Here is a 27,589-nt window from a genome sequence, read left to right as displayed (position 1 = left end):
TTCTTAAAAAGCAATTTTGTGTTCTTTTGACCGGACGGTGTTATCTACGTTCTGTTAACTCGACTCCATGTTTTTGAAATTCGTTTCATTTCGGTGACAGTGGTGTAAAAAATATCCAAACATACTGATCTCTTTAATTTGTGTATCAGATGTTCCTTATTTTATCCTAACTAGTTTTTAAAATTATACATAATATAAATTTATATTAAGATATAGGTAGGCTAAAGTACCAATGATAATTTAAATTTTAAACAATATCACGTACGTAAGAACATTTTTTGTTTATACTTTTCCGATTACCGAAATCCTTTTCCACGCGGTGTGAAGGTCACTTGACCTTAGCCGTGTCAGTATCCGGTGTGAGCGACATCCTGAACACGGCTATATTGATTGCGTTTGCATGTACGTCAATTAGCATCCGCGGGACGATGCGTCTTCCACTATAATTATCATCTTGTCACACATCTAGTTGTGTCACTGTCTCCGTGAATTGATGTGTAATGGATTTGATGCTATAAAATAAGACGGGTTAATCCCCGTGTTGATATAGTACCGAAATAAAAATATATATGTATGTTTATTATGTATAGTCTGTGTAAAGGTTTGTAACAAAATAATATCATATTATTTAAATAGTAATACTTACACCCTGGAGTCAATAGAACGCACCCACCAAAATATATGGAATAGAAAAAACATAGTTATATAGCTGTATATTTATAAAGTAGTGTCATAAATAATTTTTAGAAATCATTTTCCATGCCGCACTTACCGTGAAGGGATCCTGGAACAAAATAAAATGATTCATTTAATAATCTAATATTTATTTTAAGGAACATCATTAATTTTCAATATGCACAATGTTAAACTTAATAACTAGGTATAGTAATGAGGAATTTATATAAAAAGAAAGCTTGTATAAAAACTTGAAAGTAGATATGTCTGTTCGTTTATTTATTTGTCTTTTAAGCCTAATCTACAATAAAAGATTTTAATTTTTTGTATCTAATTTGATTTCAGAAAATCTGACACAGTAAGTTTCAGTACTTTAAAATTAAAAATAACGAAACTTTTACCGTTTCCAACGAAAGTCGATTACAAGTATTGCGGATATTAAATAGAATTAAGTGCTATTATAGAATTATGTACATGTGTTGCATAAAACTCAAGTTTATAATCGATATTTTGCTTCACCACGAGAAAACAGAAATGAATGAGTGTCAACAAATCATCAAAAAAAAATTGCTTGCGTTGAACAAAACACACATTGTACAAAAAAAATAAGCAAGAAGGGTGTAGCGAATCCCTGCTTGAACAGCATGTACATTGGCAATTTATTTTGCTGAACGAAAAGAGAGCAAAATACGAATTAACCATTAGCTCCATATCATAATGTACTATGCTCGCCGAATCACCTACTACACGGGAAAAAACGTAGATAAAAGTCGCCGTACATTCCCATGGCTGAACTGTAAAGGGTTTTAATACACCCATAATCGACGGTGGATTGTATGAAATATGTAATGCCTGTAATAGGTGTTCGCGTAGCTTCCTCAGCGGTCGCTCGGCCAATTTCCCCGATCGTTATTGCTTTAATAATCTCATCAGTGCTGAACCCATGCGTGTACAAAGATGGGGGTAATGACTGCCAGCAATGCCCGCCTTCGCAGCGATAATTCACATTCAATAAATCTATGTGGCCATGTTATTGCCTTTGTTAAAGCCAGGCGATGTTAGGAATAACGTTTTATCGGGGAAATCTTGTTAAAAAGCCCATTTATTTCCTCGAGCAAGATAAATCAGGATGTCAAAAAATTAAGAGTTATAAATACTCAAGTCAAAACATCGCTGTAAAATTATTTAATTGATGAAAATAAAAAAAATAACTAAAAGTTACCCGTAGCAATTAATCTCAATCATAAAAGCGCGGAACAGTAAATAATTAGTCATCGAATGTCGTTACGAGTAATGTGTGTCGCCCGTGTAAATGATACTTTCGTATGGATATGAGCGTGGTGAATGGGGATTTCTAAAATAAGGGGTAATTTATTATCGAAAGCACTGCACGCGGTGACGCAAACATTCGTCGACAGATATTAAGCGCTTGAGCACTGCATCAAAACGAAGCGAACTCGATACACACTATCCTCTCTTCCCGTGTTCCGTCCGAAAGTAGTTCATACATCAAAGACTTGACAAATAACATATCATTATTCTATCTTGTTAACATTGACTTTATCAAAATGGTAGCATTATCGTCTGATTTGAATCGAACAAATGCATCGATGAAAATACATCAGCCGTACATAAAGTACATGCATGAGAACAGTACACCGGCCATCGTAAACCGATAGTCGTTAATTATGCACTAAACGCTCATAATTACGTTCGGTAGGTTCGGATTCAAGAGAGTATATTTTTTTTCTGTGAGGACGACTACTAAACATTGTGAATTTAATTGCATGCCTGTTAGCGTCTCACCCCAAGGATGTGTCGTTAATAGAGCGTTGTCTCTTCATTTTGTTTGAACGTTCACTGACTCTGTTATTTCGGAGCGGTTAATAAATTGCATGATGACAGGTGTCAGCTGCTCCAACGCCTCTGCACTCTTGCGCCGATGTCTCATTCCTCACGTTCTACTCCTAAATTCTCTTATTTTATCAACGCTACGTTCAATTTTCGTTTCGTTCTCTCGCAATTCTATTTGTTTGCATTAATAATATAGTTACAGTCCAATATATCTGCTTGGCTTTAGTTGATTTTATACCTCACACATTTTGGAATAGTCACGTTATTTATCCGATTTGAATTTACACATGATTTTGTAGTTTTGTGTTCGCTGACATTTTATTAGATTGTAAGCATTTTGCAATAAATCGATGTTAAAGCTTGTTGCCCGTTCAAAAAATAAACAGTCGTACAATAAACAAGTGCTTATGTCACATTATTTACATATATTGTTCACATTTTATTATTGTCATTTATTATTAATAAAACAGTATCTCAATAATAAATCCATTATTTGTGAATATTATAATTAAAACAAATATTAATTTATAGATTTTTTCGAAGAAAGAGATACGAAACGCTTTAAGTAGTTTATGTCGTTATAAATTAGGTGTCTGTGGACAAACTCGAAAGAAGATTTATATGACAAAATGCAGTAAAGCATCCTGCAAGCTGAGAGTTGGCATTACGCTTTGATTGACGCTTCTAACTCACACATCTGTCTACAACGTCGTAAATACTTACGTTCTTAACCAGACACAAATAAGTAATTAGACTTAACATGAAATCAATTCAATCGTGACATAATCAACAAATTTAGAAAATCGCATGGTATCTTAATAGATATTACTGTTATCATGCTATGAGCAGATAAAATTTATCGTATATTATAACATCGTATAACAAAACTTTTATGTCTTAAGACGAAATCTAGAATTATATATGTATTTCTACATAATAAATCACATACATCTTTTTACTATCGTTAATTACTTGGTATATAAATAAAGCACCCATTGACTCGGACGAGACCCGCCGCGCCGAAGCGCCGACACGCAAATGCACTTATGTCTGTCCGTGAAAAACTGTTCAAGTCCTGTCGCTTAGCCGAGCCATCAGATGTTTAGAGTCATTGCATTCAGGTTACACAAAAAGTAACAGGTTACAAATCAGTGTAACAATAAGTGTACGCTTTTGTTTCACTGATTTATTTTATATTCCCTTGAAATGGTCGTTTTGATGATAATTATGCGGATGTGTTCTACAAGACAACTGGAAAGTCATTCCAAATGAGAATCAAGCAGATTACTATATGGCCTTAAAAGTGACTTCAATTTTCTATTGTCAAATCAGATTTTATATTACTATAAACAAAAACAGCTATCAATTAGTTTCACAATATTTATAGAGAATGTTAATCGTCATAAATATACACTCAAATCATCAAAAAAAATAAAACAGAAGCCAATCGATTATTGATACAAATAAATTGTGTGGCCAAAAATGAACATCAATAAATTGAAAAGTTGAAAACATATCATCGATTATTGTAAACAGCTGGCGGGCATTATGCAAAACGGAGCATTCATCGCATCAATTCAATGGCGGTAGCGACTTCGGCGACACTATAATTGAAATCTACCGCATGCGCCGGCGCAAACAAGCTCCCTCCCATGGGCCCCAAAATGCCTACATTACAGTTCATCAATATAATTATTTACTTGAATCTAATATTCCGCCCACTCGCAAAATTATATCCCATTAATAAAATGTTATATAATTTTTTCAATCAATATCTCAGTAATTTTCTAACATATTATTTATAAAATAAGTCAACCACTACTTGGTTATATCATCGAAACTTGGCAATTTACTTAAAACCAGAACTTTGGTAAACAAAGGTCTCATTAAAATCTTCAAAAGAACTTTATTCGAAGTTGCCAGTTCTATCATTAATCTCTGTTATCATATAATAACTTAACATCGGTTAGGATAAAATGATAGAACAATATAGTTCCGTTACCTTTAGAAGGCAAATGAACATAATTAAGTAATGCTAATGAACTATGTTAAAATGGAGTGGAGAAAATTGTAAAGCTTTCTGTCTACCCCATCTGTAGTTAATTTTATTTAATTAATTGATTGCGCCACCGTACCCGTCCGTGGCGGTTGAGAGTAAATCTTTGTAAGATTCGGCGTACAAGACAAGGAATCGTCGCGACTAGCAACAAAAACGCCTTTCTATAATAAAGAAACGGGCGTGTCCGACAGCGATTTATAAGTTATAAATAAGTTTGAAATCTTTTATTCAAATACATGTTTAAGGGAAACAATCCATATCTTCAAACATGATTTAAACAATCAGCGATTATTTTTCTGATCTGACTTTTATTATTTAGATAGAGGTTGGAAATGATAGATAAAAATTAAAAGTTAGCAAAACCTAGCTGTCGCTTTTTAAAAAGCGATAACATGTAACCTAGTGGTATTTAAAACTCGTTTTTTTATTGCATATAGAAATTGCACACTGTTTATTATTAGTTATATCTATATAAATTACTCCATGCCATTATAGTCAGTAAATATGTTTGTTAATTTACTATATTTATTTACAATTACACCTGTATCGATATATTTTAAACTATGTGTATATAAAAAAGATAAGGAATAACCGGAATATTGATTAGGTTTTTTTTTTTTCTATAGCTGTTATAAGTATTTTAAATTTTTACGTGGAATATTTAGGTGCTTACACGTAATTGTTTTAACACGTAATTGTTTTAAAACCTACAGTTACTTCATCCTAATATATGAGCTCTAGGTTGTCTCGTAGAAATCACCACTAAGCGACAAGACCGCTTTTTATTTCGCCAGTTTTCAAACATAGTTTGTTTTTTCCTGATTTTTTTATTGTCTCTGTAATTTGCTGTTCAATAATATATGTATAATGATAAATTATCCTGAAGGTGCGTCCTTTTTTGCATCCTTGATCATTGTTTAGGTATATTATAAATTTTAGTTAGACTTAGTTAAAATAATTAGATTTTCGAATTAAAGCATTTCATTCTTTCGAAACATTTTAAAGAAAATTAATTTAATATTGAAAACAAAGCCTCATCCATTTTGTTAATAAAATAAATAAAAACAACACATAAATCTCTAATCATTAATTCGGATGGCTCGTTTGATCCGCAAATAAAACACCAAATGGTTCGGTATAATTGTTAACATATCATATCGCATTTGTTTAAACAAATAAAGGCTTCGGTAGGCAGTTCCTAATTAAAAACTATATTCAGTCGTCGTATATTACATATGGCCCAAGGCAGTTAGTCACTCGACCGACTACCTCCCAGTGCAGTGTTTATGGCCTCGGATATCGCTGCTAAGAAATAGTTTACGCGATCCTTTGATTTCATCTGTTCCCCATTACTTGTTAGTCTTAAATTTTAATGTCACGATGAAACACATCGTTTTTTAAAAATTGAGTATAAAATGTTTATATGAAAATCGAATAATATTTAATATTACTAGTCATTAATATAAACTCCACCGGTTTATCTATATAACGAATTTAAATATTTCATTCATAATCAGAAGCCAATTAAACAACAAATTACAAACAAAATCAAACAACACGAAAATAATTACATTCAATATAGAATTGGACGTCCGATCGGAACGTAATTAGAAACAATTGGAGATATAAAAATTATAAACGAGATGAGATGTAGGAGTAGCGGCATCTGAATATTGTTCATGCAGCGGCCAACCCATTCGTACTAAAAATGTGATCTTATCTCGGGTTACTTTAATAGGTTTTCACGGCGGCACCTCGGCTCGTTAATTGTTAGTATTTGGAGAGGGATAAATTCAATATAGAGGTAGAGAATCTCCGCCCGATCTCGTGATGAAGCTTAAATCAACACACGAATTAATTACAATGGAGGCGCACTTCATCTGAGATGCGAATAGTGATTAACTATCTGTTCCTGTTCGCGGCGCATCATACCACTAACGAAATCGTTGAGCAGCAAAACGTAATCATTGTAACTTAATTTAACGTTGTTTGATTTGTGGACCCATTAATCATTAGTGACGATTGCAGTCCGTAGAAAATAAAAAGGTAGAAAATAATAATTGTGTAGTTGGGTGCGCCGTTAACTATATCGCAGAATCATTCAAAATGTTAAACATTAAATGAAACTTCCACAAGCCCGTATGATAATAGCTAAAACGCTGAAGGGTCGTAACCCCTCGCTTGCAAAACCCCTGCTTGCACGGTGAACTATCGACATTATTAAAGAATGTTTCAAAACGTATTTATAATAAACAATGTGTTTCTATTTAATTTCTCTATTCAAATCGAGCTCGTCTAAGATGGTCAAACTAAATTCCATTATTGCCTGCCGATGATTTGATTGACGAGATGACATTCAAATTGATATTTGTCAAGATATGACAGCGGCATGTCAAATATGACTATGATTATAACAAAGAATAGGAAAGTAACAGATGTTTATTACTTTGCGTTTCGTACATTCATACATTCATTTTCATATATATATATATATATATATATATATATATATAATATAGATATAATACAGATGAAAATATTATTTAAGTATTTTTTTGCTACGGCTATTGTTGGAGGCAAAATTTCTAAGACAATTCCAGTTCCTTAAAATTTAATTAATTAAAAGTTTCACATTAAAAAGATCCAAACACAAGGGTTGGACTAAACTTCTTTTGTATTTTATCCTATGGAGAAGTTTTTCAGTAAAACAACGCTCAATCTGAAAATATAAAAGTTTTGACGATAACTTACACGCCTAAGGCAAAATCATCAAAAAGGAATAGCTCTTCTGAAGTTGCCCTTATATTTCGGTTGAGGTTAATGATAACAACCATTGAGAGTTTTTTGAAACCTTTGATTTCTTTTTACAATTATTATAAATTTAAAGCGATCGAGTAATAAAGAAATTAATAAGGTTGTTTATATAAAGGAATATCTTATAAGTTTCATATTTTTAGTTATAAATACTTTTAAATTTTATGTGTATACAACCACATAAGTGCTAATATTGTATCATTATAAAAAACAAAACTTGGGACAGTGGTTCGGGAACTTAATTAAGCAATTAACCGATGAAGTACGACTTTATCAAATATATCATATTGATCTTTACAACAAACCGATGTAATAATTCCAGTCACATAAAATATGAAAGCGATCTCAAATCTTATCATTTCGCCTGAATTACAATCGGAAACATATCAGATGTATCACGACCACAATACATTACCGCTAATACACATATAGATCCATATATTCTTGCTTAATGCACAAACGGTGTCTATACGTACTCCCGCATTTATACAGTAATGAGGCCGTTATACCGCGAATTTGGTACAGCCGTGGGCGGGCTCGCACCTACTTCGCTGCAAGCGTCCTTTGCCAATTAGCCTTAAAATAATGAACATGTTTTATATTTCCAGGCGAGTGGCGTGTTCGTCCCTGTTTGCCTCGGGAGGTCATGAGGCGCCCTCTCGTACACACAAGTATCTTCGAGTACGTTATATAATTACAAAGGCCGGTTGATCTCCGTTACCGGCATGTAACGTTTTATGTGTAAAACGATCGTTATAATCTAGTTGGGAAGCCGCCGACGCTCATTACTGTGGACTATTGTCCCGATGAGCTTCCTATTGTTCCTTTAATAATGTAGACGAGCAAACTAAAGTCGGATATTGTTATTAAGTTCTGAGTGCTTTATTTAGTATGTTAATACATCAGAACGACTCAAATTCAAATAGTAAGCAATGAGATAATACGCTAAAAAGTTTCTTTTATAATTTCGTTGATTGTGAACATTCTTCATACATGAAACATGCGAGACATCGACACGTTCCCGGGTAACACAATTACGATTTTAATACGCTCTTAACAATTTCCTGTCTATTTAGTCTACAAATAACGCGAACGCTTCTAAAGATTTAACTAAGCTTGAATAAATAATCAATTTAGCTCGGCCCGCGTGGCTTCTGATCGATTGCCACAATACCGGCCGGATGATATACTCGGCGTGCCGCGACGATAAATATTTCGAGACAAATGTTTAGAGCGTCTCGGGAGAGTTGCGGTGACACTAAATTTAAAAGCTTCGATTGTACAGAAATAACTGAAACACGGTTAAGATCTTTCTAAAACAAATCGTATATCGGACGCTCGACGACAATCGTGATTGACTGCGCAAGTGAGCGTCTATAATATAAACAAATTAATAGGGAGTCTACCCGCGGTGGCGCACATAATTCAGACCGTTTTGACGTATGGGGCTTGGATGAGACACGAGACGGCGGCCGTGTCATTACCGAGCTTACGAAAAAATATTTGACGAGCCGGTTGTAAATCAGCGTAGCGCTGTGTTCGCTTTTATAACGCATTCGCTTCCTGTCTCACAGCGACGTTCTGATTATGATATTAAAGGAAACATAACTCTCGGTGATAATTTTTATGAATCTTACTCATATTTTATTACGTCTCTCTATAGTTTTATTGTTTTATTAAATCAAATATCTTCTATTTGTTTATAGCGACGTCCCGAAGCAGTTTTTATTTTCCATTATCTGACATTGAGCTGTAACATGTGTTAATCATTCCTGAGGGGCGTCTTATCACAACGAGGGCAATTTTAAGAATGAACGGGCCTATAAATAAAGGACTCTTTACATTAATTATGAGCTTAATTATGTTAGAATCCCTTTGATTTACAAGCCGCTCATTGCCGCCGCAAACGAATTGTAGTGGCTTAGCGGAGTCTCGGTCTGTTGCCGTTTGCGGTTATAATTATTTTTGTCTTTGACTTTACCACCCAAATCATGAATAAAGATCAAGATGAAAGTGAAATCAGACGTTGTGACGCCTAAGCCATTCGTAGAGGATTACCAGGCGATGTAGCAAAAAAAAAGTACATACAAGTAAATAATGTACCGGGTTTAAATAATTTACGAATTAATATAAAAATATATTTCGAGTTATATAACAATAAAGTACGTTTTCTGTGAAAATTCAAGTGAAATATGTGGGGGTAACATCGAAACGCGGGCTGTTCCCGATAGCCCTCGGGCCTGCCTCTGTACGCCGCCGGGCGATGCGACAACCAGTATGCAATCTATGAAATAAATACATATATAGGAAAGCTTTATACGTTATTTCCAAAAATATAAATAAAACTATTTGAAATCACAACACTTCTACATAACAACATTTTTTTATTGTACTTTGTATAAAGATATAGTAATGGATAGTAATTAGTTATCGAAAATATATTTGCACTTATACATACACATTACACACACATATAAATATATATATATATATATATATTAATCAATTGAAATATTACATTAAAAAAAATTTAATCCCGATATTTAATCCAGACGTTTTTTGAGTTTAGGAAAAAAAAACTCAAATATGCCTCTATTGTGAAACACCTAATATTTGTTTGTTTTGAAAACAAACATATAATCAATATTAATAGATATATGAAGACGAATCATAATTTGATATTGGCATCATCGATCATGATAAAGATTTCGCAAACAATCCGGGACAATCAAAGGCCTGGTCTATACTTGTTTTGAAACAATAGCCCGATGCAATTAGTTTATCGGATAGATGGTCGGAATGAGTCGTAAATCTACTCTCTTGCCACCAATGGGCTATGTATGTAGGATGCTGGTTAATTAATGTGCCGGGTAAGGTTTTCCTCATCCCCTTTAAAGTGCATCTGATGTACGATTTTACTGAACGAAAACTGTACACCTAAATTATCTGGTCCTCTTGATATCTCTTAAGCATTTTGTAGAATAAATAATTGGACATGTTTTTTTATTGTTATATAACGGATAATATCTTAAATTAATATAATGTTAATCATTTATAGTCATAGTTACATAACAAGTAGGATATCGTCAAGATATGCAAATGAGGATTATTGATGTCTTGTTACCGACAACGCTTAGCCGTTTAACATTTAGACTAGGTATTGCTATCGTAATCAAGTGTTTGAGCTATTTTATTAGAGTATTTTAGAAATTGCAAGGATCATTTGATGTTTCAAAATAAAAATACGTGTCATTAATATACACATATTATCTATATATATAGCTATTGATATATATTGATTTCAAAAAATTTATGTTTAAAAATTAGGCAGTCAAACTGATCTGACCGTCGCTTATACTATAAATACAAAGATTAAACCGCGACCCCATTCTTTAAGGTTAGAATGTTGGTAGTTTGTCATGCAAACTCAACAATCGTTTGACTGACGGTTCGTCCCACCCTTATTATCCCTTTCTTGCTGAATTTAAATCAGCAAGCTTTCGTGTTGTGCAATAACAGACCAAGATCTATATTGCTATCATAATACAAGACTCTCTTTAAAAACCAACAAACAATATATAACAAAACTAGATGATAATAAATATAAAGCAGCGTATATAAAAATTGTTGTTCGGATCGCTAAAGGTCAGTACGATGTGTATTTATTCGCCATTCCGATGTGACAAACAAACAAGCAGCAAAGGCCAGACTTACACCCACATGCAATCCCTTCGCAAAGAACATAAATCCCACGGTAAATGTTGCTCTTTTTGTTAATGGAAAAGTTTCGATGAAAAAAAGCGATACTGAAAACGATACTGACATCTAGATTTGTCTTAATTAATTACCTTTAGCTTATTGAGAATCCGTTATCACTAACCATGTATTTATTCTTCTTTCGATATTTCAGTCATAAAACTCGTATTGACTTTAGCAAGATTTAGAAACAAATGTAATGACTAATCCAAATTTACTGAGAACTGATTTTAAAACTGAATGTCGTAAAGCCCACATAAAAAAAATACAAATAGTATTAGGACCGGAACACTATACAAGAACATGGACCGAGGACTATTAAGTGGTCATAATAAAAGCAACAATACCGACCAATAAATAAGTTTCATTCGGTCACTGCCAACACCTCACTCGTGGCGCCAGAACCAAATTATAAAGCAACGCTAACCTGTCTCTTTTTAAATTTGATCGTGGCTAACATCACACACCCATGAACTGTACAATAAAACGTCTGTATAAAAACAAAACGGCATATATTATTAGGTCGATACACGAGTAAGGTAGATCCACTAAACAAACAATCATTACAATAACGCACCGTCACTGTGTTGGAAATCACTTATTGTGGGAGTGACTTGCAATCGAGCAAGTGCCTTATCCTATGCTCCTAGACCATGTTCTAAGACCCCCCGTTTAAACGGGTATACAATCTGGTTGGATTGTTATACTAACAGTACATAATTTGTTCATTATCGCTTGTCAAAAACAGTATTACGTTTCCTAATTTTAATTAAAAATTTATTTAATAAAGGGAAACAATATGATTATTATTGTAAGTTAACATAAATACTGTCCTACAGTTTATCCGTCCATTTTGTGTCAAGATACAAAACTCATGATGGATGACGCGTCTAAAAGAGTATAATGGCATTTATTATTTGTAGGTTCTTGTGTTGAGGGCATAAACATTGACGTGCCTTTAACGGATGGGTCAAATGAGGCGCGGCGGAGGATCTCGAATTGCAGCGAGTTGGCGCCGGGTCGACACATCTGAGAAGTTAGCACACCCATTCAAAGGGACAAAAAAGACAACAATACAGCAAAAGTTCAGGTCGTGCTTCACTTAACAGAGTAATAAGGGACCGTAACAAAAGACCTACATCACTGGGACCTATTGTTTTGATGTTTCAAGAAACGCGATGGTGGCATCAATAAATAATTAGCCAGAGCTGAATATTTTAGTCATAATTGGTTAAATAAATTGCACGTAAATCTCATAACTTATAAATCATTAGGTAAGATCAGTCTTAATTAGACTAAGAGACGTCAACGGAACCCGATGTCTCGCACTGGGATAAATCAACGTTTAAATTGCTTTCCGCAACGACTATCCCCGTCGACTGCGCGTTAATAGCGCGTGCAACCGAAATCTTAGACGAATGTTTGGTAATATTTTTTACTTTGAAATGTAATCCCTGGCGTCTATGCGAAGCCATGTGTGTAAAAACGAGCGAAATGGAATTTATATACGGCTTGGTTTGAAGACTAATTGGGCTGTTGAGTTCGTGGATTCAATGGCAGCTGGAATATTTATTTTTTTAAGTTAGCATCCATAAAATTTTGCATGAATTATAAAGATTTTATACATAATTTTAATATTTGTTTAGACCGCTATAAAATTTACTATAAACCCTTCACCGCTATTAAATTAATTAGTTTCGATACCTAAAAGTGTAAGAACAGTCAATAATAAACTTTATACTTCTGTGTTAATCTCACTGAGGTAAAAACGATGCAAATACATTTTATTGTACATCTACGTAACGATTGAATTATATATATTCAATAATGTATCTTAGAATGATTATAAATATATTTTTGGTTTTGCATACGGAATAGTAATAAAAATTTTACATTATCAGGTTGTATAACTGATGATTATAAAACAAGATTGATCTTAAAACGAGGTCACTTACACTTGTAAAAATAAACTTCAACCGAATTTACTAAAGTATTATTGTTATGTAAATTAATAAATATTGAAAATAAATTTAATGTTCTTTGTCCAACAGCGAAGAAGCAAAAAAGAGGTTTTCTAAACAAAATGTGGGAGGAATGTGCAAGTATGTGTTTTGATATTCGGCATCTCTTGCGACAAATAGATTATTCATCATTAAATTCATTCTATGTGATGTCAATACGTATTTAAAATATATCTTTAAACAAAATTGTGAGTTTTGAATATAGCAATTTGATGTTTATATTTTCGATCAAGCCCTTTGAGGAATAATCTCAGTTGAAACGTTTTAACTTCACGAAGAAGGAGATAAAGTTTTTTTTTCCATATTCTCTTTTAAGATCTATTTGTAGAACATAATTTGTCGGATATGACACTTGCTACTTTTAAAGATATAATCAGAGACACAAGTATATGATATAATCGCTGAAATACCTATTTACATATATATATACATATACATTCTGAGATATTTTAATGAAATTTTTAATAGTAAATTTTCCTACCTTTTATTTTATTACCTCATTACCATCCAAAAAGTTAAGCCATCATGAACGAATGCAAAACTTGGAGCCTTTAATAAATTGTTTTTACCATGAAAACAGATACGGCTATCGGTAATCATAAAAGAGGCGTATTTGGCGAGATTCAATATTAATGGAAGGTTTTATGGTGAAATTATTTACAAAACTTATTGATACGAAAATATATTTTCAAATAGTCGATTATTATGTTATCGAACTGAATTAAAATTACATATTATAATAATTTAAAAAAGTTATTCAAAAACGTTTTGATATAACAATAAAAGCTTGCGAAAAGATGTTCCAACTACCGATCAACAATTAAAAAAAATAAAACCATCCATTTTATATTATTTTTTTTGCGTAAGATATTTTCGTCAACGTTTTCCAAGACGTCGTAAATCATCAATAATAACAAAGCCCGATTTATTGACTAAACAAAACTTTATCAACGCAATTACAGGGCCGTTAAGGAATAATTATATAACAGGAATAAAGCTGAGCATTCACAAATCAAACAGTATCGTATTCGTTTTAAAGTCCGCGACTATAAAAACCGAACCAGTGATTATCAGACTCAAGCAAAAAAAATACACTATTATCTTGCCTTATCTTATTTGTAATATGAGAATGTTTTGTTTCTAAGATTTGGGATCTCGAGTTAGAGAAAAAAATCGCAATTCTTATCTAGGATGGATAAATTTAACATTCCATTCTATTCAGGTAATCAATGTTAACTGATATGTTTTGTTATTGGTTACTTTTTATATCTCCCTGTCTAGTCACAGATAGAACAAAATGTTAGATATTAGTCATTTTATTTTATTTTAATTTCTTAAACTAGAAAATATGTTTAATATCATAAAGTGATATTTTATATGTCTATAAAATTAGTCATATTGAGAGCTTATGTTCTAGGCATATAACTATTAGGTTTTATATCAAAAACGAATAAAGAAGGTTTAAATAAAAACATATTATTTTATTGTCTGTACAGTGTAATTACTGAAAGTAGTAACGATTTTATGTTTTCATAATGAAAGTGTATGATAATTCATATGGTGAAGAGATAGGTCTTTTATTTTTTTAATATTAAAAAACTAAAATTCTGTTCAAATCTAAATGTTTTCTAAAATGTACATAATAATATTCAATTTCTTCTACACATTCAAATTATAAAATATATAAAAAATCAAAGAAATCACAAGCAACCATTTAATTCAATCGGGAGCCAGTAATATCGCACAAAAAGAATAATCATTAAGTCAACGGGAATGAGCATTGATAATTTATAAAATTCCAAAGAGTCGGAAACGACCGGCCACCAGGCGGTCCCGGACGATTAATAAACACCCAACCTCTTTAGATAGGAAGCAACGATGACACATTTAAGTATAATTTCCAACGTACAAACTGATCATATAAAACAAAACATAAAGGCGTTTCCATAAATCGATAATTCCATCATCGAGACCGGCAAATACGAAAATAAGCATCAAAGTGTTTTTTAGTAGAGAGACGACAAATGTCAACCAGCTCGGTTCAGTGGCTAACACATGTTACACACTGTCTGACAATATTTACGTTGCTTTATTAGTAGGAACGGAGAAAATGAAAACAACCACTCGAAATTTCAAAGCAGATGTTATAACCGATTGGCCCAGTGACGGACTAATTGGAGACAAATTTGAAATAATGTGGTTCATAATTAACGGATTTAAACTCGACGAACACATACGTTAAATGTATGTAATGATGATAATATACTCAACAATCATAGACGAATCAAGAAATTATATATACGATTACAAGAGATGCGAATAACTTTAGTTTTTACGTTCGTGATAAAAGTGGTTTTCACAGATAGCTAATTTAAATAGTAATTTGCAATTTGTTTGAAATACCAAAACGTAAAAATCTCCGTTCTCTCATTAAGTTCACTTAACAACTATTCACATATCCAAGAGAGGATGCCAATAAAATTCAAATCCAATTGCGTCGAGGCTTGATTTACAACGAATCAATAAAAGAGGGCTATCATTACAGTTTTTATAGCTTATACAATAAAAGTAATGTACCCGTATTTAGAACTAAACGCTTAAATGAAGACCTAAAGAAAAGTAAATTATAACATGAGAATCGATAATGGAGTTCCAGAAAAACATACAATTAAGAACTTCATACGTTTAAACAGAAGAGATAATACTGTTTGAAGAGATAATACTATTTTATTGTTAAATTCGATGGCAAAATAATATTGGATCATTTATAAATATTCTAACCAATTCAGTTTACGCCTTCTAAATCATTGTAACTAGTTAAACTTTAATACCGCAAAATGTAAAAATTAAAAATGCAAAATTTGTTGGTAAAACTATATATCAAGTGCGCTCAAGAACAATAGATGAAAAAAAAATGGTCCGAGAGGTCGTAAAACAAAACAAGGGACATAGATATGTCAAGATATGCGGTGGGGGCCCGGCGCCGAGGCAACTATAGACCCAATTAGACGCACACCTTTTAGACATGTGCTCTAACTAACGCCTAAAAACGGGACGGGACCTACATCCGTTCCCGTTCGTCACTTTTTTTTTATAAAGCTCGTTCACTTTCGCAATATTTAGCTACTTGTGTGTTTTGATAATTGGATTGTGTTTGACATGCGTTTTAGTTGTTTACATTTGGAGGGCGTCTATTTTTGTATTCGTTTTTTTTTTTACATAAGAGCAGTAACTTACCTTTGTACGAACTAATTTGGCGTTCTCTTTGCACATTTTGGCAAGAGAATGGTACTCGCCCCTCGCAGCGCATATGATCCACTGTTTCTGCTTGGAATCCAATGGATCCGTTTCCTTTTGTTCAAGCTGTGAATGGCAAATAGTGCACTTAGATTTAACTTTGATTAAAAACGTTAAATTAATTTCACGCTTCTCGCGTAGTTTCCCGAATCACCTTTTTATTGATGAATGAAATCGCACTTTTGGGGAGAACAACTGCAAGTTTTATGCAACTCTACATTATAAAACATTAAGGTGTATTCGATCGTAGCGTGTCTTGGAGTAATTAATTTGAAGTTATTTTTTAACTGAAATTATGTGCTCGTACATTTTTACACGAATGTAACACTAATGTTCACTATTTATTTTACGCCCCAGAAACTTGTTTTGAAATATGTTGTGCTGCATGTAATGATAAAAAAAAAATATTATACAATCAACTTAATCATTATTAATAAGCAAATATATAAGTCGTACGTCTTATTTCGAAAGAAAATATATGTGTATATATAATTATTAGATACTTATAAATAATTATCTATAGCACGCCCTATTAAATATATTAAAATATGATTGATTATTCTATATTTGTAGTTGCATTCATAAGAGTAGCGTATTATCAGAAGATTTTATTGATCTTTTTTGCCAAATCACATGTCCATTACTTCTTCGTACATTTTAAATTTATTTTCTCAGGAACCATAATTAAATTCAAGATAAGTTTTTTAACTTACCGACGCTCTGTCTTCTTCGTCAACACTCTGTAACAATACAAAAAAACATAATTATTTTCAAAATTATATACTTAAAGTATCAAACATTCCAACATATGCTCGTTATTATTTATTAATATTTCAATTCATACGGTCCAAAGAAATAAACTCGCAGCGCTGAAAACAAAGGATTAGTTTTATAAATAAAGACGATATTTACATACATAATAAATATCATAACGACACAAATAAATTAATCGGAACCTAATATTTCAAAATTAATAAATGAGTACTTATATTGTGAAAATAATATTTTGAATTAATGGTCGATAAATTCGAATTCTCCCGTCTTCAGGCTTGCGTTGCGATTGATGACGTGGCTGTAGGAACTTAACTCACAAGTTACGAAATTTTAAATATGAGACCTTAACAGAAGAGGTTTAGAGAGATTTTTGCTTGTATTTCTGTTGATTATACTTCACTTACTGATGAAGATTTGGGCGTGCGTTGCTCAGCATGACCACCTTACCACCTGTCGTTACATATTTATGCCTACACTATTGGCTTCACTGTTAGGGACTTCAATATTGACAGGATAACATCCTTAATGTGATGTGCTTGATTTAATAAGAAGATTAAGTTTGTACGGACGGTTTTTTGGGTTCTGCGATAACGACAATTATGATTCACATTAATTTTTCCTATATATATGATCTACGTCATTATCAAGGTTATATTACAAAAATAATCAATGAACGGACTCTTCAATGCGAATCTATAATATCTGCTGATATTTCAAAACTATTTTGTTCTTATATTTATGATCATAATATAAGTTAATCGTAGTTTTAATTAAATGCAAACGTGCTCAATTTGTTTTATTATAAAATATACATTCTTTCATTGCATGGACAAAGATGGAAATAAATAAGACCTTAAAAAAAGATATTTGATATAGAGATTATAGAACGATTATCTTTACATGGTTTCGCCTGCATATATAGGAGTAAATTACAAATAGACTTTTTATTACATTATTTTGCAGCTGCAGCAGTTACAAATGTGCTAGCGGTCATAATTAAACAGTATTAGTACATAGAAAGTATAAAAGAGATCGGTTCAGGGAGTGACTTATTTACGATGTTACCTCGCATTGACGACGCCAGCTCGTCGCCGAGAGCCCCGCGTGCGACTCAGCATGGCGCCTCTCGGTGTGCGAAGCTATACCATATACCCACTCATTATAATAGTCGACTTGTCGCCGTTGGAAATTTGTTTACGGGATTTATGGCTTTCGATTCTTTGAGGGAAGTATTTACGGCATTTTAGAATTATTTCAAATTTCCTAAAATTCTTTCTTATATACACAATCGCAAAATTTTATTAAGTTTATGATCATGTGATCCGTTATACTTCCGATACTTTTAGCTAATTGGGTTAATCACAAAGAAAATTTGTCGCAGGTATACGTAGTGATTCTTATCATTTTAACTTAACACAAGCGTGATGATTAAAAATAAGATAACGCTAGACAAACATTAACTGTGAATAACAAATGACAATCTATGAAAAACAAGAACTCTTCTTATATGTTTTACATGAGCCATTATAGATAAAAAGTATTAAAGAACTTACAATGACATCTTATCTGAAAGGATCGCTATTTTTCGTCCACAAGACAATACCTTTCTAATCATCTACATCACTGACTCAACGTTTTTGCTTTCCCGGGTCCAATGCTAAATTTCAATTGTTTCACGTATTATGCGTGCTTATCTCTCAATAGAGGCTAATTCCGTTCCTATTTCATCGACAAGGCTCGTTAATTGTTGTACTGTTGATGGCTGCAAGTGATTTTGAGAGGCGAATGGCGAGAACAATGAAATCGGTCATATTTTCCTGGCGGCAGCGAACCGTGGTCGCTTATCTCTCCCATCGTGCATAATAACTAGTATGAGTTTGTTCAGACGCTATATAAAGCTTATTTTTGCCAACTTCTTGATAGATTTATGACCAACAGCTTATTGAATATAACGGTTTGTAATTAACAAAAGAACTGTTACGTACACGGCAAAACGTTTTAAGATTTTTTTTTAAATTCTTACTTTAACAATGAGAATAAAACAAATCGTATAAATACTGTTATGTAACATAATAATTTTATTTTAAGAACAACTTCACGATGTTTCTATTGCTTCTAAGAAACATATTAAACATTTAATGGAACATTGGCAGATTTAAAATTAAACATCGGATGAGATGACGGTAATAAAAAGTTTACTAAGTGCTTAGCCACTAAAACAGAATGAAATTCACGTTTAGCACTTATTTAGCAGAAGCTCTAAACCTGAAAAGTGAAAGATTAAACTATCTACTTAAGCATTACTACTGAGGTACACGATTAGATAGCCAATATAGAGTATTGTTTACCTAAACATATTCAAAGGTAAAGTATTCCTTAGTAAAAAACATTACTTAATGGTATATAAACTATTATACATTATTACAAAATATTATAACTTATGTTGGGACTTTTGGTGAAAATTATTTAGTGTGTCATTTAAGTTCTTAAATTTATTTATGTATAAATTACATATTGAGTTGATAGATAATATACCGATAATTTCATACCTAGTATATATAAGAGAGGAAACGTCGTAAATGTCGCTAACACACAAACCGGAAAGAATATTTGATAATAGGTGTTATAACAAAATTCAATGAAAGCAGTCAGATATGGGACTTCAATTATATTAGTACTTAAAATCTTCAAGTAAATCACAAATAAACTACAAAAAGGTCGAAATGTTTTGAATTGTATGCGGAAACCCGCAAGCAAAATTCTAATAAAAGTTTAAGTGACAAACCCTTAAGGTCGAATGCGGTCAACGCACGGACATCTTTTTTAAACCATTAACGACACACGTGCGACAAAGTTACACGACAGCTATTATGTAGGGACAATCCACAGGTCACGAGGTGTATTTAATACAGCATGCATCATGAATAACGATACTGATGTCGACTCCTAATAGGCAACGTTGCGTGACGATCACTCGGGACCTTAATCGACGCCAAAATTAAAACAACTATCCGCTTTCGACGCTAAAACACCTGCATTACCAGCATTATCAGAACAACCTATTAATTTTGTGAAAATTTAATAAACAATCTCATGAATGGCAATTACGGTATTACATTCTATAAAATAAGATTGAGGTCGACGTAATCGACCCTCATTCAAAGGAAGCGGAAAAAATTAACGTTTAAGCTCTTCGAACTTAAAGTATCCTTTTATAGCAGCGTTGAAAAGGGACTGCACTTTCATAAAATCTTTGTAGATTAATTTTTTGAGTGTATTCCGATTGAAGAGCGGAAACGAACGTCGTCGGTCTATTTCAGTTTTGATTTATGTGCCAGGATCCCGCTCGGTTGGGTGGCAATGTGGCATATTAGTGAGAAGCGGATTGTTCCTTTATAATTTATTAACTTCCGTGTCACACAACTAATTGTATTTCGATATACAGAAACTCGTGTCAATCTTGTTTGAGAGCTTGTAAGTGCTACACTAATTGTTATAGAGAACCTGTTTACCGACATTGATTTATTTATGGCCAAACTCACATCGACAATCCGTTTCAATATTTTCATTTGTAATAAATATTAAATGATTAATATTTGAATTCAGAGTTGATTATAACATAAATATGTTTAAACATCGAGTTTAATGTGAGCTCTCATGCTCTTAATAGGATACAGCAGCGAATGGTATAAAGCAATTGTAAAGTCCATTAGGCGGCTGGAGGCGTACCGCGTGCGCGATGCGACCTAATATTTGTCATTAGGAGCTATGTTGTTCGCTGTAAGCCGGTAAGGTCGTTGGGGTTGTGCCGTTTGTGAGAGGCCAAATTATTTATTAAATATATTTTTATTTTGCAATGAAAATCCCTCTTTGGTTATTTTTTTATGTGACCGTTGGGTATAGTTATGTTCATTTAGCGGCTTATGTGATAGCTTAATGTCTTGTGAATAAGTAATATTTTGATTTTGATATAAATCAGTTTTGTTTTCATGCTTTAGGGGTTATGAATAAGGGGTTAAGTTAAAATTTGTGATATCCTGTGACTATTACCTAAAGTAACCTGTCGATAGTAATCAAATTCACGTCATTTTGACCGCCAAAGGGTCATGACGAAGGTTTTACAATTCAATTAGCCGCGCCAGGTGACGACGAAAGCCGACGCAACGTTTACCCAACCCGCGACTAACATTTTATTATTCAAAAGTGTTTTATCGGGCTATATAACGATATTCATAGTTTTATTTTAATAATTTACAATCGCCCTTTGCAGTTGCTTAACCTGAATATTAAATATTTATAAGATACAATCTTTATAATCGAATGTTTATAGACGGTCAAAATGTGAAACAACAGTGTCATCGAGAAAAAATTATGGTATTATATTGTAATTATAGATTATACGCGTCGATCCGTTACAAGTTAATTTTGATCTTGTTAAAAAATTACTTACATTTAATGTAAGAAATTTTCAATAAAAATTGATACATTTTTGCAAAACTAATCCATTTAATGATTCTCAGACCTTTTAAATGGCAAAAGTATCTCAGGCTCTGGTATAAACGACAAAGTTTTTAGAATTACAACATGAATATATTTAAAAGTAAAGTCGTTTAATTGATTGTTTAAACTTTATTTTTACTGTAAGCTATTGACTAATGTAAAATGAATTTGGTATATGACTGAAGAATTGTTGGTTAATTTGAATAAATATCATTCACTATATTTCCCGCTGAAAATTTTGAAAAATTATTTAAAGAGCCATGGCACGAAATAAAAGACAAACAGACACACAGATATTAGGTAATATATTTTGTTTCTTTTTGAAGTTGTTAAAATAATGATTTTTAATTATCGTCATTATATAAAAAACAAGGTATTTATTTATACAATCAGATCATTTGACAGCCGGCTAAGTTGGTGACCAGCCGGCTAAACAGGTGATGGACAAGTCCCCAAAATTATAATTGCCGTACTCGATAATTAACTGAGTAAATAACAAGCCCTCCAATTATATAACAATTAGTTGAACATCTTTAAGAAATTGTTGGTTTAAGGAGCATTAGTTTATATAATGATTCTATTTGAATGGGTCCATCATTTAGAATTAATGATGATATATTAATACGAGGATGAGTAAAGATATACATTTATATTTTGTTTTTATTAACACGAAAGAAACGAAAAGTAAACCAGAAACGTGTATTAGAGTATTTATGTTGAAGATGTGAAGCTATTAGCAACCTTTGAAGAGTAGAAAAGTCTTAAAAAGAGAAACAGAATAAAAACTCAGCGATACTAATATGTTACTGCTGCTGTCATTAAATGTAAATAAAAGCAAGTAACCTACATTGCATTTTAATATAATTGCGAATTTTTGTAAAAATAATAAATATTTTTATATGTACATAATGAAAGTTATTCATTTAATTGTTCTTTTGGAGATGCTTGTTATGAAAAAATCTTCGCGAAGTCAAAGCAAAGAAAATCATTATGACGACATTATGAGACTATTCAGGATCTTTTTTTAATATTAAAAGAAAATCAATAGGATTTTATACCAAACTATATCAAATTCAATATACGCCCTTATATCGTTTTTGACAACGATATAAAGTTATAGAGACATAAAAACTTATATTGATGTGTTTCAATCGATATGGTCTATAAATTTGAGTTTTCATGGACATTAAATTTTTTTAATTTAGTATGAATTTTCCACAAAATATAAATTTCCAAGCCTACAAGTTCGACTACCTTCACACAGACACTTCTGCTCCTTAGTGTAGCTACAACATTTCAATTTCTTGATGATTTATTTTTCGACGTATTTTACAAAAGTGATCTTCAGGAAAGTTGACGTGCGCTTAAATGATGAAAACTTTATGATAATAAATATGTCAGGTAAACAATGTAGCTATTTTTTATACGGCTTCAGCCTTTTCAATGCAATGCCTACAAACTTACTTATTATAAGTGTCTATAATATTACATTACAAATGTTATAATAATATAAGAAAGTTATAGTTGAAAATAACTTAAATATGTTGATCCTAAATAAAGAAAAAGGGTACAAGGACTTCGTCAAAGTCGCCACAATTAATTAGATGTTGAAAGAATTAAAAAATCCTTGGAAGACTAGCTTCAACAGTAAACTCCTATGGTGTTATTATTTTATCTAGAGCAGAAAATGATAAGCTTCTTACTCGATAAAAATCTTTTATAAAGTAACTCGGCGAAAAAATGTTACAACGAAAGACTTTCCTCTAAACTCTGTTCGAAGGCTCCATCGCAGGTAGATAAATAATGTTCGTAAGAAAATCTACATCTAAAATTACTCTTTTGAAATTTAACAATACTATAGCTTTAACAAGAACTACGTTAATCATTAAAAATAATAACCGTCTGGCAATATTAAATTAAGCATACTACTCACTTATAAAAACAGGTTTATTCAAAGAAAATTAGAAATACATACATCGAATGACTATTTGAAATTCTTTCATTTGACAATAAGTGAAAATTTTAATGAAAGACAAGATATTCTTCTACGCTACGGCATATGCATTATTACAGACGTGCAGTTTATTAATATTTACTGAGATGTAACAATAAATTTCCTATGAGTCGGAAATGTATACTCTTGAAACTATATTGGACATAGATACCTTAAATTGATACGTAATGATCAGAAAGATTCTGGCGAGTTAACATTTAAATAAAATTAGGGTTTTCGGATATAGAAAGCCATTTATTGTATTATATTGAACGCGGCCTTTCCATTACTTTACAACCGTGATCATTGGCAGACGAAATAAAATTTTAAATCCCATAAATATACAAAAACTTGAATGTCAGTTAAATTGATACTGTCCTACAACAGGGTCAAAATGATCCCCTCCAATAGGTTTGATCACATGGCAGTAATCTATAAAAGAAACGTTATAGCAACAACGGTCACGTAAGTCATAAGTTACATTATTTCAATTAATTAAATTCTAATGTCATATTCAAAAAAAAAACTAAATATATAAAGTAAAGAACATATAAATTTAAATTTATTAATCTTAAGAGGTTTTATGGAAAGTTAACAAAACAGTCATTGGTTATGAGGCGGTAGAAACTGAAGGGGATATAAAATAGAATAAATGGTTTAGATGCCCACGTTCGCAAAACCACAGCGATGGCAGCATTTATAGTAGTAGTTCAAGATGCATATAGCCCACTAAAGGATGTAGGTTTGTATGAGGAAATGTGTACGCTGGTTCACACCCGACAGACTTCAATTAAAATTGGCTGAGGGTTGAATACTTGTCTCGACATAACTCAGACAGCAAGTAAGTGGGAGGAAAATCAATAACAAAATTGTTTTTGATAATATAATACAACAAAATATAGTAATATATATTTTTTCTATATTAATTTATATTATGGCCGGTTAATATTATAGTGGGCTAGTAGAATAAAAACCATACACAAGCTGGTTCACAGACGGGTCGAATGTTTACATTTTAACAAACCGTGAAATATTTGTCACTTTGTGAATGTCAACCACTTCAATTTGTCTGTATTGTAAAATCATTTTAAAACAACATTATGTTTATCAATTAGAAAGTGAAAAACGATTTTATGTGTAAATGTATACAAATATGTCGTATAACGTCGTTGAATTCTTTTTCATTTCATTGTTTTTTCTCAACTTTGTAAAAGAATATCTCATCAACTATAAACCGGGGGGGTATTGTATATATGTTTTTTCATATATCTTACTCTTGAAAATGGTAACATATTTCTTTAAAATGGTAACATTATTTATTTCCACCTGCCTGGGGTTTTGGAAGTCAAAGGAATATTTAAAAATACGTTTTTTCTGGTTATTTAATTTCTTAATTTTAAAAATATATCACACACCCTATATTCCAAGAAAATTCTCAATCACTGTCCTATCAACATCAGAATACAAACATGTAAAGCGAAATTTTTATATCCTTTTTTCAGAAAATTAAGTCGGCTTCACGAGTTTAATGGACTCAAACTTTATATAGAGAAAAGCCAATGACCATAAGCTACATTTCTTTTTTATAAAAAAATGAATTAAAAATACATGGCATTATTTAAAATAAATAGTACAATACTACACTGACTTTTCGCCACTTATATTATAAGTAATTCGGGGAAAATTTCTCAATATGAGTATTGTTATTTGTCGAACAACATGAATTTTTTATCCAATATGAAACTGGAAATAATCAATTAATTATGGTCAAGTACCTTACATTATGGTGTATATTTTTATTAAATGAATTTAGATTTTTATATATAATAATATAACCCTCGATAAGGAATTACGGCCCATTGGCGAGGCCACTTAAATGCACTATGGACCTCCTCGCTTGCTCAATAAGGCCAATATATCAAAGACCAGATCATAGGATGTGCATATTATATAAATACATCATCCACAAATCCATTAGATCAAATGTTACGTGATGATTCATTGCAATTCAATTTACTCTTAGTTTCCGATCAACACATTTTTTGACAATTCAAAGGTTGTTTTCATTAAGTGTGGGACGCGCACAAGTCTACCTAGATAGACCCTGTACCGAGCCACCTGCAAAACTATACACAATTAAAGGATTCATATTAAGACCAATGTTACTTTGAGACCAAAGCCGGTTAAGCTCAGTTGCAGTCCATTATAGATTAAAAAAATTTATGAGCACTATATATTTTTATAATGTGGTCCTCGATACATACAATACAGGATTTAATTAAACTAATTATATTATAACCAGACATAACCTAATAATGTGAATGATAGACAAAGTATTCATAAACGTTTTGTTTTGTAAACTTATGAATTACTTTTTCATTCATTTCCTTAAAATATTAAAACAGCTAAAAAATAGTTTACTTTGAATATTAATATACATTACAAGTTAAGTTAAAAGGGCTTGTTAATAATTATTAACTAATTAGTTAAAAACATAGTGAAATGAAATAAATTACTAATACCTGATTACAACCATTCAAGAGATGACGGAATAATCATCAAATTAATAATTATGACCTACATATTTATATAGTTATGACATAAACAAGAGTGTTTTGTACTATGTTTCTATACATATCATAGTACAGTTTTGTAATTATAAATAGTTTTATTTGCAGAAAATATGGTCTGGACTTAACACCAAATATTTTTGAGAAAGATCCGATTTATGAAAAAGAATAAAAAGAACTACTATCTTATTAGATTCAATGTGTTTTAATAGTTCTTCAATTATAGACACAGTACTCTATGACTGTTTTAGAAGTAATATATTCAAAATAATAACAACATGCAATTTAAACAGCTAAGACTATTTAAAAGAACATTAATTATAAACTTACCGAATTATTAAAGCTCAATTTTTGCGTCTTGAGAACATCACTCTCCGATGCCATTCTGTTAAACATTTGCTTCCTTTCTTTAACAGATATTTTTTGTTCATGGTCAATTAACATACTTTCACTTCTAGAAGATGATAACGTTAAGGTGGACTTCTCACTTAATTCTGAGAGGTCTTGACTTGGTATCGATGAACGAGACCCTAAATTTAGGCTAGCAACACTTGATCTTTTCTCCGCTAAAATTTTATCAGAAGATTTTCTTCGTGGATGAACTTTGGGTGGGGTTTCCTCCACAGCTGTCAAAGACTCTTTGCTTTCACTGACTGGAATTTCTAAGGGTATTTCTGATGCTTGTGTTGGTGTTGCAGCTGCTGATGAGTCTTGTATAATATTTGCTAAGATATTGAAATCTTGGTTAAGTTGTAATGGTGGTGCATGCTTATATGTTGACTGAGGAACAGATTCTGTTTCCATGTTAGATACATTTGGTACCACAGGCAATTCAGTAATTTTTGATTCCACAACCTCCTCATTTTGTTTGACAGGATTATTTAAATATTTCTTTTTTAAAATTAACCACTTCTCATTGTTTTGGTTTTTAATTATGGCTAAAGCATTAACATGCTTTTTAAAAGTGTTTCGGGCTTCATCTGAAATATTCAATAAATTTACAGTGATATTCTAATTACCACAATGATCCCAATATTTCTCATCATAAAATTCGATAACCTAGTAATGTTTTCAAGTTTCAACAACTTACCTCTCATGTCCGGATTCATTAAAAACACTTTGAAATGTTTCACTAACTCATGGTTTGTAACTTTTCCATTATTTGCTAGCATAAACTTAAGTATTTCGTCAAAACTTAATTCTGCTGGATGGGACATTTTTCTAGTTTTCATGAATCATAGAAAACAAATAAAAACTTTCTGTAAAATTGTTAACG

At 31.9% G+C, this 27,589-nt stretch overlaps 1 protein-coding gene across 2 annotated transcripts; it reads right to left on the bottom strand.

Moving 5' to 3' along the window:
- Positions 1-528: 528 nt before the first annotated feature.
- On the bottom strand, positions 529-27,589 carry LOC133318718 (uncharacterized). Of its 2 annotated transcripts, XM_061526324.1 has the most exons (6): positions 27,404-27,589; positions 26,644-27,293; positions 17,190-17,216; positions 16,417-16,542; positions 773-784; positions 529-649 (listed from the first exon to the last, which is right to left on the bottom strand). In XM_061526324.1, the coding sequence occupies exons 1-6, from the start codon at positions 27,543-27,545 to the stop codon at positions 629-631; spliced, it is 978 nt and encodes a 325-aa protein (XP_061382308.1). In that variant the 5' UTR covers positions 27,546-27,589; the 3' UTR covers positions 529-628. The 2 variants fall into 2 exon arrangements, with proteins under 2 accessions (XP_061382308.1, XP_061382309.1); XM_061526325.1 differs by lacking the exons at positions 529-649; positions 773-784; positions 16,417-16,542 and adding an exon at positions 16,725-16,857.

Source organism: Danaus plexippus, chromosome Z (assembly GCF_018135715.1).
Source record: "Danaus plexippus chromosome Z, MEX_DaPlex, whole genome shotgun sequence".
NCBI classification, from domain to species: Eukaryota; Metazoa; Arthropoda; class Insecta; order Lepidoptera; family Nymphalidae; genus Danaus; species Danaus plexippus.
Note: the sequence above shows the minus strand (reverse complement) of the source record. Positions and strands in the feature narration are given on the sequence as shown.